This window comes from Equus quagga, chromosome 9 (assembly GCF_021613505.1).
Source record: "Equus quagga isolate Etosha38 chromosome 9, UCLA_HA_Equagga_1.0, whole genome shotgun sequence".
Lineage (NCBI taxonomy): Eukaryota > Metazoa > Chordata > Mammalia > Perissodactyla > Equidae > Equus > Equus quagga.
The window spans coordinates 31,469,659-31,483,435 of NC_060275.1; the positions used below are offsets into that span (position 1 = coordinate 31,469,659).

Here is a 13,777-nt window from a genome sequence, read left to right on the forward strand (position 1 = left end):
TATTTCTTGGACATTATATTACAGGATCTCACACAGCCTCAGAGTCATCATTACTACCTACATTAATTATAATTGTACCATAGACATATGCAAGTAAAAGACAATTGAAAACTCTGGAAAATAAAACGCAGATAGAAAATTTGTATATTTCTCTGAAATTTACCAGTATACAAAAAAGTTTTATTATCATATGGTTTCAATAGTCACTCCATTATCTTGTTCATGTCTTTAAATGGCCTTAGCCTCATATTTTGCTTTTACAAAGTGAAAGTCAATTTTGATGATTGAATAGTAAAAATTGCACTCAGTAGTACCATATCAGATTTTATTATGAAACATACTTGTCAAAAAAAATCTTAGTTTTTTTTTATTGATTCTTTCTGATATGTCAAGACTTGGGCCCAGAACCATGGGATATATAAATAAGAATGGAACAGCAGCTCCTTTCTCAAGCGGACTACAATTAAGTAAACTGTAAAATGCTAAGTGTCAAATTGGTGACTATAACAATAATAAATATATAGAAATTTAGTTTAGCTACAAATTATGGGAATTTTGGAAAGCCACAAAGGCTCAATGAAAGAAAAGTAATTTGAGCCACATTTTGATTTTCCTGTAATCAGAAGCTTGTGTTTCTGCCTATTGTACTTCAAAGCAGGCACTGTGCTTTGCTTAAAGATAAAGGTAAAAAATAAAAATACAAAAAATGAAAAAAAGAAATCCAAACTCAGTATACTATAATTTAAAGCTCTCCATTATTCATCTATAATCCAACTTTTGGACTATGTTCCTATGTTCTTATGCATCAACCATAAATTATTAACTTGCAGTTCATGAAACACCCTATTCTCTAAACTGTGAATACACCTATCTTTTGTAATTTCTTCCATTTGAAGTCCTGCTTTAACTCTAGCCCGAGGAGACCCCTTTCCTTGACACCCCACCTTGCCTTCCTCTTTGGAATCAGTCTCTCCTTTCCCGTGTTCCTGTCAGACTCTTCCCATTCATCTATTCAGTTACCTGCCACATTCTGGTTTATTCCAGATACTGGTATGTGGATATCTTTCTACCACATGAGGATATAGCCACTTCGAACTCATGGACTATGTTGTGTTTTCCTTTGTCTTTCTAAAAACCGTAACACAGTTGAATGAATGATTTTGAGAGTGAGCAAGTTAATCCATATTTAATGAGTGCATTTGTGTTGAGTGAATAAATGAATGAATGTAGAGTAGATAGATCACATGTAGATCCCTCTTTCCGGAAATTGTAACTTTAATAAGCCTCAAGAATAAAGTTGAATCCTACCACAACTAGAAATATTAGCACCTCCTGTGAGTTTTACTGAATATGCTTATGAGGAGGCCTCCCACTTGCAAAATGATCTCTTTTCTGTTAATCCCTTGGCTTTGCTGTTTCCAGTTTCTTTTTTGTCTTGAACAGCTGTGCTCTCTTCTCGTTTACAATCGTCTTACATTTCATGGTGAAAACACGCACTCCAAACATTAATTTACCCGGAGCTTATCAACACGTTGCTAACTGTTTCTTCTCTCCATGATTTATCTTTTCATTAGGGTATAAATAGTAAATAATACACTTTGAAAGGTTAATTTCATGAATAGTGGCAGTAGACAGTCACCCACTTGGTGCAATTAATTCCCTCATTTAACAAAAATGTCTTTGTCGTCCAGCACATGCCAGGCACTGTACTAAATTCTGGAGAGATAAAAATGAATCTGGCAGGGTCACTGCTTTTGAGTAAAGTGGACTGGAATGTAAATAAATCATTGTAATAAATATCATAAATGCTCTAATAAAGGGAATAGTGGCTTCTCACAGAAAATCCTCAGGAGCTCTGCCTGTCATGACTGGAGAGGTAAGAAAAGAACTCTGGATGTGCCAAACTTCCCCCTACAGTGAAGTAGGATGTCGCTCACAGAGACTGGGTGCCTTAGCAGTTCCTAAAGGAGCTTAGAAAACTATCCGTATAAATAAAGTTAATACATTCCTTTTGAAGGAATTGCTTGTTAAATTAGTTTCCCCTTACGTCCTCTAAGAAGGACTGGAAAGGAGAGCAGCAAGTGACAGAGATGAGGTGGAGTGTACTTGGACCTTGCTGGGAGAGTTGAGTGGCTTTGAATGAACATGGAACACCTGGGTCTTCATTTGATGGAGATGAGCACTCAAAGGGAACCACGTGACATTCAAAAAGGATGGCAAGTGCCAGGGTAGGTTAGAGGAAGTGAATGCAAACGTCAATTATTGAATAGTTTTCTTGAGAGCAAAGCCATCTGCCACGCAATGATTTTGGTTACTTAAAGATTCCATTTCAAACATCATTTATTCACTCGCAAGATACCTTTCTCTCTCTCCCTCCCCCCCTCTCTGTCTGACATGCACACACACACACACACACACACACATCTCTCAGACTCTTGGGTGCACTGGTCAAGGCACAAGGCCTGCTAATTTGCAAAGTTCACTCGCTAAAACTGAAAATCAATAGCATTAGAATGCTCAAAAACCAAACCATTATCAATCAGGAGGTTTTGTGTCCCTGAGTAACTCAGGGGAAGGGGCTAGTGTGGAGTGCCTTAGAATTTCAAAGAAGAGGTAGATAAGGAGGGCTTTATGGCTAGGAAAGTCTGCCTGCACCTCTTGTTTTTCATCTTCTATGTAAATAGGGAAAAATTCCACTGACTCTCATTTGAGGAACATGGACAAATTAACCATTGAGAATAAAGCCAATTCACTCATTAAATTTCCCTCTCACAGTGCCCACTGATATTTGGCAAGCCGTTCATTTATTTTCTGTTAAAGGACATTTCCATGTACTCCTTTCTTTGAACAGATATTAAAATAAGAGTGCCAGATAAAGAAGAGCACCAAGGACACAGCTGGCATGACAATTCCTGCTCTTTACCACCAAATCAGAATGGCTGACATGGAAAACAGAGTAACAGATGGCAGGACAGATAGCTAGAGGGGTAAGTGATTTGTTTAAGGTCATAAGAATTTTGCACCAGAAGTAGAAACAAAAACCAGAAAGACCTTGAAGCTAAATGCTATTGTTTACATATCTCTTTTCGTTGAGGAATAAAGTTTCAATGAATCAATTAGAGGATAATTACAATACAGCTATAGTTCCTTATCAGATCCAGTTATGGAAATGACAGTGTTTTGGAGGACAGGCAAGTAGCTCACTTTGCCTGACTCTATTCTATCGAGTGTAGGACATGAGACTGGAATAAATATTTTGTATCCCTATGTGCCATTCTAAGCTATTGGATTGCATTATGTAGGTGTTTGATTTATGAATATGTGCACAATAAGGTCATTCAGGTGGACATTTTAGGTGGCTTTCCCAACATCATGGTCCAGGATGAATTGAGCCATGTGAAAGGGGAAAGAGCAGGGCAGGTGTACTCAGGGAGGGTAAGTTATGGAACTGTTGCCATCATATAAGAAGACACTGAACTAAAGCTAGGATTGGAAGATGGCAATGCTCCCTACAAAGATAGAGAACAGTGATGACCTTGATAAGAGTGATGTCTTTTTGGACATACTGAGGTTAAGATACAAGCAGGGTATCCAGTTGGGAGTATCCAGGAGACGGATTCATGTTTGAAGCTCAGAGGGAAAATTGGATCTAGTGGTACAAACTTGGCAGTTAGCCACAGAAAGGTGAGAAGCAGAGCCATGACAATGGGTAAAGTTGCAATGAACTGGTAAAAAAGATGAAAAGAGAATCAAGAATAGAATCATTGGACAAGGTATTATTTAAAACCTGAAAGATTACCCATAAAAACACAAATTGAACTCTATGAAAATTTAAAACTCCTGTTCTTTGAAAAATACTGTTAAGAAAAGCCACAAACTAAGGGATAATATTTACAGAACACATATCTGATAAAAGACTTACACCCAGAATATGTAAAGAGCTATCAAAACTCAATAATAAGAAAACAAAACACTTGATACAAAAATAGACAAAAGTTTTGAACATATATTTCAGCAAAGACGATATACAGTTGGCCAATAAACACTTGATGAGATGATTTTCTTTTTCAATGAGTGCTTATAAACGGTGGGTTGGGAGCATCATTAATTAAAAATAATAATAAAGTAATCATAATGCCATACACTGATATAGTGCTTACAATTTGCCAGGCCTTGTACTAAGCACTGTATAAACATTAAATTCCTTACTGAGTTAACAAAGTAGAGGTTTAACAAGCCATTTCATTGATGAAGAAACTGAGGCACAGAGAGGTAAAGTAATTTACCCAAGGTCACACAGCTAGTAAGAGGCTGAGCCCACTGAACTCAAGCAATCAGACTCCAGACTACGACATTATACCACCTCTCCAATTACCAGCAAGAATATATTGAGTACCTACTCTGTGCCCAAAACTTCGTCATAGACTATAGAGTCGTAAGGAACTGATTAAATCTAGTTCCTTTCCTAGAGGAGCTTAAAATCTCGATTGAAAGACAAGCCTATGTCCACCAAACACTTGACTGCATCTAATCATAATCCAATTTCACAGTCCGAAAATAGACAATAAACACACAGCATGTCCTCATCACCCTGTTTGAAGGACAGGGTCTAACAATGATAAGTAGGGATTATTGAAAGCATCCTAAGACCTCTATCATTTAGAAGCTTTCCACAGAAAAGCAAAGACCCCAAAGCTTTTAAAGAATTTAAATAAGAGGTAGGAGTTTGGACATTTGAAAAATAATCTTCTGTGATCTTTTATGCTACCATAATTGTCCGCAAAAATATTTAGCATGTATGTCTTTCATGTTGGACAGGATCCTTGTGTTTTAGGTTGTTCCTAATAACCCAGAGTAAACAAGGATGAGCCATGTCCAAACACGACAATGACCTAATTCAAATACCTCCTTATGTTAGAACTGCAACTGTCAAATGAGCTGACACAATGCCTGCTAGCCAGCTTTTATTTCAATAACACTAAAGACCCATCCTTAAGAGCCCTGAGTTACTGTTTTGTTTTTTCTTCTAAATTGGTAACATCCGTTTTCCCGGAATGAGAACTGTGCAAGAAGATGGTGATAAAAAGCAAGCAGATAAGCAACAGACATCTTTCTTAATTAATTGACTCTGATTAAAAGAAAATAGTGTCTTTGAAGCTGTAGCTACAGAAGTCAGCCTGTGAGACATAGCATCTTCTACTAAGTCTCAGATTCAGTTCATTCTAGCAGCTCAGCCTGGAAGGTGGCCAAATATGTGTGCCTCTAACAGCTGTGACTGTGCAGGGGGCAGGACAGAGAAAGGAGAGAGACAGAGAGTGAGGAAGGGAAATGGAGAAACAGAGGAGGGAAGGGGGAAGAAAAACAGAGAGAGAGACAGACAGAGAGACAGAGAGAGAGCGCGAGAGAAATCGTGGGAGACGTGAAAGAGTGAAGGATCGGAAGGAGGGGGGGATGTAAAAGCCAGATTTTTATTGGAAGCAATTGAAGTGGTTGCTATGAGACCCGCTGGAGCAGAGGACCAGCAGCCAGCTCGACGCTGATGGTTCTTACCTCGTACTAAACCTTTCTTTTGACACAGTTTTAGAGTTGCTTAATATCTGAGCAAGCACCTGACACGGGCGACTTTTTCCTTCTTTTTTCTCCTCCGGTCCCTCGGGTAAGATGGAGGTAGAAAACGAAGCCAGCTGCTCCCCCAGCAGCGCATCAGGCGGGTCCAGAGAGTACAAGGTGGTAATGCTGGGAGCAGGGGGAGTTGGTAAAAGCGGTAAGTTTTAATATCAAATGCTGGGGAAGGAGGGACCTCTGTAGAGGCAACTCTATACAGTGAATAATAATAATAATAATAATAATAATTATGCTGATGCTTTCAGGGGTTAGCTGGCTGTAGCAGTTAAACACCAAGTATCTGGCAGGATGTTTAAAAGTATAAGGACTGTTAAAGGGCTGCTGATGAATCAGGAGAATGGAGAGATGGCCAATGATGATATAAAGAACTTGAAGAGGATGATTTTTTTCCTTTGATTTCCTGCCATTTGATGTTTGATCTTAATTTATGTATCTTTTTAAAAAATAATAAGATGATATTTATGAACTAGCCATGGTATGAGAAAAAAATGTGCTCCTGTTCTCAAAGACAGAAGTGCTATGAATATTCAATGAACCACACATATACAAACACAGACACACATGCAGGATTATCAGTGCTGATTGTTGTGTTTGTTCCTTTGATTAGGGACTTCCTGTCTCCTTTTCCTTGTCTGTGATCTGACATAGCATGCGTGGGCTTGAAATGCCAAGAGGAAAGTTGGGTTTTGAAAGTGACAGGGATCTAAGGAATGGTGTGCATTGTGGGACCTGTGCAGGATGTTCAAACCAAATTTTGTGGTTAACTGAATTCAAAGAGAAAGACACAAGAATAAAGGAATGTGGGATGCTAACGAAGGAAAAGACTGGCTAATTTGTCTTGATATATAAAAAAACAGAAGTTGTCAGTTGTTGGGTTTCTCCAGGGGCTGAAAAGGACAAATATAACATTAAAGAAATAGGTATGAGGTAGTGTTTGAGGCTGAATAAATGTTGGATACCTTGGGATTATGGATATCGCCAGAAAATAAACAGGTAAATATAACTTTTTATATCAATAAAAGAAGACCCCCACGAAGGATACATCTTTGGGGATGCCAAGAGACAGAAGAAATGGTAGAGTTAGCATGGATGAAAAGTAGCAAAAATACTCAATATTTTTATTGCTTGACAAAACGATTCAACATTGAGGCCAACATTCTTGATACAAGAATCCCCCCCCCAAAAAAAGCTGATAACATTAGTAGTGGGTCCACAAGTGATAAGGAAGTTGATCAGTAAAGAAAGAAGAAAAAAGAGTGCGACTTTAGAGAACAGCAAAGGTGAAGAGGTTAGAAAATAGCAAAAGACACGAAATTGAACATCCCCAACACCGCCCCCCTCAAAAACAAACCCACAAGGGATTACTATACAAAGAAAAGAAATAGGTGGACCTGGATGTGGTCAATCACTAAATGCTTGTCAAAGTGAGAAAAATTAGTCATCTCTTCTAGAAAGGAAACGTGAAGTGAAAAACTTCACAACTGTGTATGAATGAGGATTTTTCTAACAGCTTTCCTTTTTTTTTTTTTTAATGTAATGGTTGAAGGGGAAAGAATCAAAATAGGTGAGGATTAGAGAGGCAGGGATGGAGGAAGGAAAAAGAGAAAACAATCCATATAAAATAAGACTAAGTTTTGAAAGAATATAGTCATTCAGACACGATGAGGAAGAACAATGTGAGAATAAAATAGAAGAAAGAGAAACAAATCTAAGAAAAAGGCAGAGACTAATTCACAGAAATGCCACCAGCAGCTTGTGAAGTCGGAGAGATCCTGCAACAGTCCCATAATGTGCCCATGTATTACCTTTGTTCACTGGCTTGGTATTTTCTTGTTTCACTAAGAGCTTGGGGGATGTGGGAATAGAGTGACTAGTTTGTAACCATTTAATCCATTGAAATGGAACTTGGAGAGAAGACGTGTTGGATAGGAGCATCTTTTTGTAATATACTTATCCTAGAGGTGATATTATGTCTATGATTTTGATTTCCTCCGTGTATTATTAGTACTGACTCATCATTGTCACCATTCTAAAGGCTAGAAATTTTCAACATCACATTATGGTCAGCAGAATGGTATGGGTTGGTCTCACCCGCATGTTATACAAAAGAAGCCAGTTCATAAGTAAATTCTTGAGCAAAACTTTTCCAGTGCGATAAAGACACGAGTAACCAGCTCACCTCAGAGATGGTTAAGAATAAAAAAGGGTAAATAGTTCAGTTGTACTGATTTTATAAACAGCTTACTTGGCTGTTACTTCAGAGAGAACATAGTTCATAGTATTATTCCAGGCCTGGAAAATGCCTTCCTTATGGCTAAGTCTTTGGAATCAGAGCCATAGAATCACATCTTACACGTGGACTTTGCCCCTGTGATTCATTTGGTGTTATCAGTATGTAAATATTCAAGCACTGATTCTCCATATTAACCTTCTTTTGAAGGTTGAAATGTTTGCTTTCAAATGAACTAAACTGTTTTTTAAAAATTAAAAAGCCACTTTTTGTATTGTTGAAGATCTGGATCAATAGAGGTGCAATTTACTTTTCTACCCACAATTTCAGTGCTTATGAGAAAAGATTGTATAAGCCAATTATAGTGGGTTGTATGAAGGGATTTCAAGAAGTCTGCTGTTCTGAAGACACTAAAGAAGATGGATCAAGCTATCATCTGTTTCCTATTCTGGGTCCGTTTTGAGTCAGCCTTGGACATGAATGAGAAACTCAATTTACTGGGACCATAATTTTTAAATGAACAAAATCTTGGAGATTTTATGCTTACTGAGAAATTAGGGTTTTTTTTTTTTCTCTCCATATTTTACTAAGGCACACTTTTATGAATGGGAGATTTTGAAAGGATTTGCAAAGGATAAACTAATTTACTGGAGCAGAAATTCCTGTAAGATTTAAAAAATGAGGTGAATAAATGTACTGTGTGTGAGAAACTTCAAACCACAAGTAATCAATCAAGTTATTGGGCATACACTATGCATGGGCCCTGTAGTAGTTGCTATAGAGGGAAACAAGAAGGAAGTGAACATTTATGAAGCACCCACTGTGTGGAAGATATAGGTTACATGGTTTTCATGGTTATTTTCATCCTCACTAAAACCTGATTAGGTGTCACCATTTGACAGATGGGAAAATTGAGGCCCTAGGGAAACAATTTGTGGCTGGTCAAGGAGTTATTAATTTATAGAGTTCTGCGGAGTTTTATCTAACTCCATTACATTATGTTTAACACCCTGGGGAAGAAGAACAGAGTTCCACCACTTACTATTAAGAAGAAAACAGGGCTGTTGGTAATGCATTCACTACTTCTTGAATGTTATATTTCGAAGAGATCTAAACCATCTAGACTAACACCCTCATTTATACATCTATTCCTTTTTAATCTTTAAATCAATATAATTAAACATTATACATAATACTTATATTCTGTATAAGTAAAACCATATGTTTATGTTGTATTTATATAATTAAACACTACACCTAATATTAACCAAGAATGCTATAAGTGCTGAGAAAACAGGATAAATAAGAAATAGTCCCCACTCTATTTGAAAGATGTGGAAACTGAGGCCCCGAGAGTTGAAGGGGCTTGCCAAATCCATGCATACAGTAGGGGCAGAGTCACAGCTAGAATGCAGCCCTCCTGACCCCTTTTAAGCCGTTTTTCCACCACACCCAAATTTGTACACAGGGTAAGCTAAGTAAAAATTGGACTCATTATTCAATGAATTTCATGTAACTTGGGCACATTCTTAGCCTTCTATCTCTCTGTGTTCCACTGCCTACCATCCCTTCCCCTCTCTCAAAAAAAGAGAAAAAATCAAAATCTCAAAGCTATAGTTTAAGAGTTTCATGGAGTCTAAACAATCCTAACTATTTTAAATATTGACCTTTGCATATCTTTGTAGTTTGATATAAAAGGGCTGTTTCTCAAGGACGGAGCATGATTCGTGTCTGCCTGCTTTCCCTGTTTTCACATCTGGTTCTTCCAGGGCAGACTCAAATTATTCAGCAGATCTTATCCAATAATAATAATATCTTACTTTCCAAAATACATTTTACCTATTCGGTTTTGTGACCTTATTTGAGGATAAACTAATTTAGGGAGACGAGTGGGTCATCTATTCCCTCTGTTCAGATGAGGCATCTAAAGCACAGAAATGTTAAGAGATTTATCCAAGAGTACTCAGAAGTAAGTAAGAATTTGGAAAGAAACTCAAGCTTTCGAACTCTAGGTTGTTTTTCCATCATATTTCATGAGAAAAGTAGAGAAAGTATCTAAATATCTGATGAGATCTCCATGTTCTTCTCCAGTCCCTAGGACACATCTTGGAATTATCTTGGTGACATGTCGTTGTGTGAAATATGTATGAAATATTATGCAAGTCATTGGGAAGGGAGAGGCTGTTTTTCCTAAATCCCATTCCAGACGTGACCTTTGCCCTCTAGGAGCTCACCATCTCATGGGGGAAATATAACGAGTACTACAGACTGATAACTTTATAGCAGCCTCTGTCATAAGAGCTGTGGAAGCTCAGCGTAAGGGGTGGCTGAAATCACATGTGAAAGTTAAGAAGGCATTACAGCAGAGATGATATTTGAATTGTGTGTTAAAGGATGAGGAGGATTTCTTGCTGTTGAGAAGGGAAAGTATAGGGGGAGCCGGGGTTGGAGAGGAGGAGAGTTTAGAGGGAACAGGGCACGCAAAGACAAAAGGGAATGTGAGGCTTATCATTTTTCATGAAGGGATCTTGATAACTCTGTCTTTGGGGCAGGGGCAGTTGGAAAAATCTCTCCTGAGATTTGCTTAAAACCTATCGTAGGAAACTGTGAAAACTAAAACAAAAGAAAACAAATAAGCTGAAAACATAAAAAGTGTTAGGGAACTCAGAATTTATTAGAATGCATCCATTTCACAATGGATTTCCCTTTTTGTAAAGGGGAAGCTCGTCTGTAAAGTAAGCAGTCTTACTCTGCCCCACCCCCTTCTCTTCTCTGCAATTTGTCTCTTTTATACACTGAGTTTTGTGTAGCAGGATTTTATAAAATAAAGCAACAACAGTATTTTCTGAGGTAAACAGAAAGCAGTGCAAAACCAATTCCTTCAACATCAATGAGCTGGTATAAGCAGGTAGAGAATCAAGCCTTTATCTGATGAATTAAATAAGGCGAATCACCAAGGGCATTGTTCAGGTTCCTGAGGCTCCATGTTTTACCTCATTAACAGGGCTTTGGATCTGATGAAATGGAAGAATTGTCACATCATAAGCCTGTGTTATTTGAATCCTTTGAATTGCAAAGGCAAAAGAAAAAGTAAACAAGGGAAAACTGAAAAGATTTCCAGACTCAGGGGTCTTCTGCTCTCACCCTTAATTGTCACTACCCTCATTATGCTGCAGATCACCACTCACTGCAAGACTGTCAGTGAGAGAGGTCCAGGTAAAGCTCAGTGGAAAAGTAAATTGCTATCTACTTGCTCAAGGAATGATTGGAAGTGTAATTCAGGTAAAATGCGTTGACTGACAATATTTCCAAGATTATAAGCACTCTATAGATTTTAAGTTGATAAAAAAGAGTTAATACAGCTCTATGTCTTTATCAGAGAAAGGTTGGAGGTGAATGAACTTGTATTGGTCCCTGACTACCCACATGCTGCTGGGCTCCTTACATTTACACATTCGCTCTGGTGTCCCAGTGGCCAGTGGTCTATCCCACTCACCTGGCCTCCATTTACTCCTCACCTTCATCTTATGAGATAGGCATCAGTGTCTGAGTTTTATAGATGAGAAAACCGAGGCCCCCAGAAAAAAGTAATATGCCCAGAGACACAGAGATATTAAATGATGAACCCAGGGTACCTACACATATATATCTAAGTTCAATGGTTATACTATTTTTGTTTTCCCACCCTAAGAGTTTTTATTTTATTTCTTGAGGAGATGGTACAATGACCCTGAGATTTAACTTTAGCTGAATCTTCATAGATATATTTTAGACATCAGACAAAATCATGTACACCAAAATACTTGACAAATTTTAATGTTGTACAAACAACAGGAGTGTTACTCTTATTAGGTCAGGTAGAGGGTAGCATGGGAAGTTCTGACCAAACATTTCAACATGTGGGTGCCAAAGACATAATACATTTTGGTCCATTCAGGGACACCTAGGAGCCTTGACCACATAGGGAAGTGATGACAATCCTCTCAACTTAAGAAAATCAAGTAACCCAGTAATGATAAGAAATTATTAAAACCTGGAATTATGCTAATGAAGAAAGTAAACAAGGTATTAAATACATCAGGTGGATTTTTGAAGTCTATTAGGTGCTGATACATCATCGGGAGAATGTCCTCTCTCCCTCTGTCCCTGTGTGTGTGTATGTGTGTCTATTACAGAGTAATTGATAGAGACTATAGGTCACAAATGGAAAATACCTTCCCTGTCTATTTATTAATGAGAATAGAGGATTTGGTGTGTGTTTGTATGTATGTGTGCATACCTAGACCTCTGAAAGGCCCTGAACTATTATCAAGAATTAGATACAACAGCTGCCCTGTCTAGTTGGATAAAGAGGATGTGTAAACAGAGAATTCTAATGCAATGGAGTACATGCAAAGATAGAGTTGTACACATGGTATTTTTGAAAGCAAAGCAAACCGTGGATGAGGAAGTAAGAGGACCTACCAAAGGTTGCTCAGCTGCTCAGCTGTAGCATTGGGACAAAAAGCCTCCTGAGTTCCTGGATCATGGATTTTTCCATTAGATCATACTGCCTCCCATAAACCAGTATAAAATCTTCCTCTCCTAACTGGAGTTTAGGCCGCTGATGGTGACTGTTTTTGAGTGTGTGTGTCTTTCCAGTGTGGTGGAGTTGTGACTGTATGCACTGATGGATGGCAGTCCTCTGCATTGCTTACGTGCGTGAAAGAGACTCTCATCACTGAGTTTGGCTGTTATTTGCAAAGCCCATCAATGATCTCAACTCAATCACTCACGCTTTGCTCATAAATATCAGCTTTCTGATGACCATCACCTAAGGTGCCATCTGCTCTTCCGGTTTGTCAGCAGGCACCAGTTAAGCGGCATTACTGGCAACTGTGCCAGGTAATCTCTTCTGCCCTTTCTGTCTGCCATAACCCTGCTCCAGCTAATACCATAGCATTAGCATCAGAATATAACCTGTTCTGATCTCCACACTCAGAGGTGCTTCAGCATCCTGCCACTGCCAATTGTACTGGAGGGAGAGCAGTATGTGCCCGATTCTCCCTAGAGTATGCATGAAGGGTGGAGTATGCTGCAGTTTGCTGAGGAAAGTGGCTTTTCTGGGGATTGTTGCATTGGGAGGGGAGTAAGTGGAATCCCAGGAAAAAATCATTAATTGAACTGGAATGAGATTGTATAGAAAATTTGTGGTCTGACAGTGAAACACTAAACAAGGATCTTTAACTAGTTAGATACATTGTGGTCATGCGAGGAGGGCTTGGTTCAGTAGACTGCTCACATAGGGAAGGTGTTGTTTGGGTAGTTACCTATTGAATGGATAAGAAAACCTTAGATACTTTATTACTCCGTAGTTCCTCTTAATATGCTTTAAAATGAGAAAGAAAGATGTCAGTGTATGTGTGCATCAATCTGTGGACACTCACAAGGAGGAATGCTCTTATTTTGTCTACACTATTACTCTTTCAATTGCTTCCCCCAATGAAAGCAAAATAAGAGTCCACATTTTTGAGTCTTACATACATCTGTCCCTGTTCTAAGTGCTTTATGTATATTATTTTACTGAATCCTCATAAAACTCTGTGGCATAGGCATGGCAATTGTCCCTAATTTACAAACAAGAAAAGTGAGGGTTGAAGAGGGTGAGTAATTCGCTCAGGAACCTGGACCTGTCATGTCTGTGCAAGTCTTAGCCACCCCCAGATCCCAGGCTCTTAACCACCATCCACTATGCCACTCAGCATCCTATGTTCTAGATCTGCCTTGATCTGCAGGACGAGGCCTCAGCATAGAAATGATGAAAGAATAATGTGAACTAGAGGCTTGGACATCCTTGGATATCCAGACTTGCGTTTTCTTATCTGTAGAACAGGGATAACAACAATAACTCTGCAGTGACTCATACTTGTAGAGTATTTATAA

At 38.5% G+C, this 13,777-nt stretch overlaps 1 protein-coding gene across 1 annotated transcript in view; it reads left to right on the top strand.

Annotated features, from left to right (window-relative positions):
• The first annotated feature begins 5,661 nt into the window (after positions 1-5,661).
• The window catches only part of RIT2 (Ras like without CAAX 2), a 346,245-nt gene continuing 338,129 nt past the window's right edge, over positions 5,662-13,777 (top strand). Inside the window, exon 1 of the mRNA XM_046670844.1 lies at positions 5,662-5,764. Coding sequence (XP_046526800.1) covers positions 5,662-5,764 — 103 coding nt within the window. The remainder of the gene's footprint in view (positions 5,765-13,777) is intronic.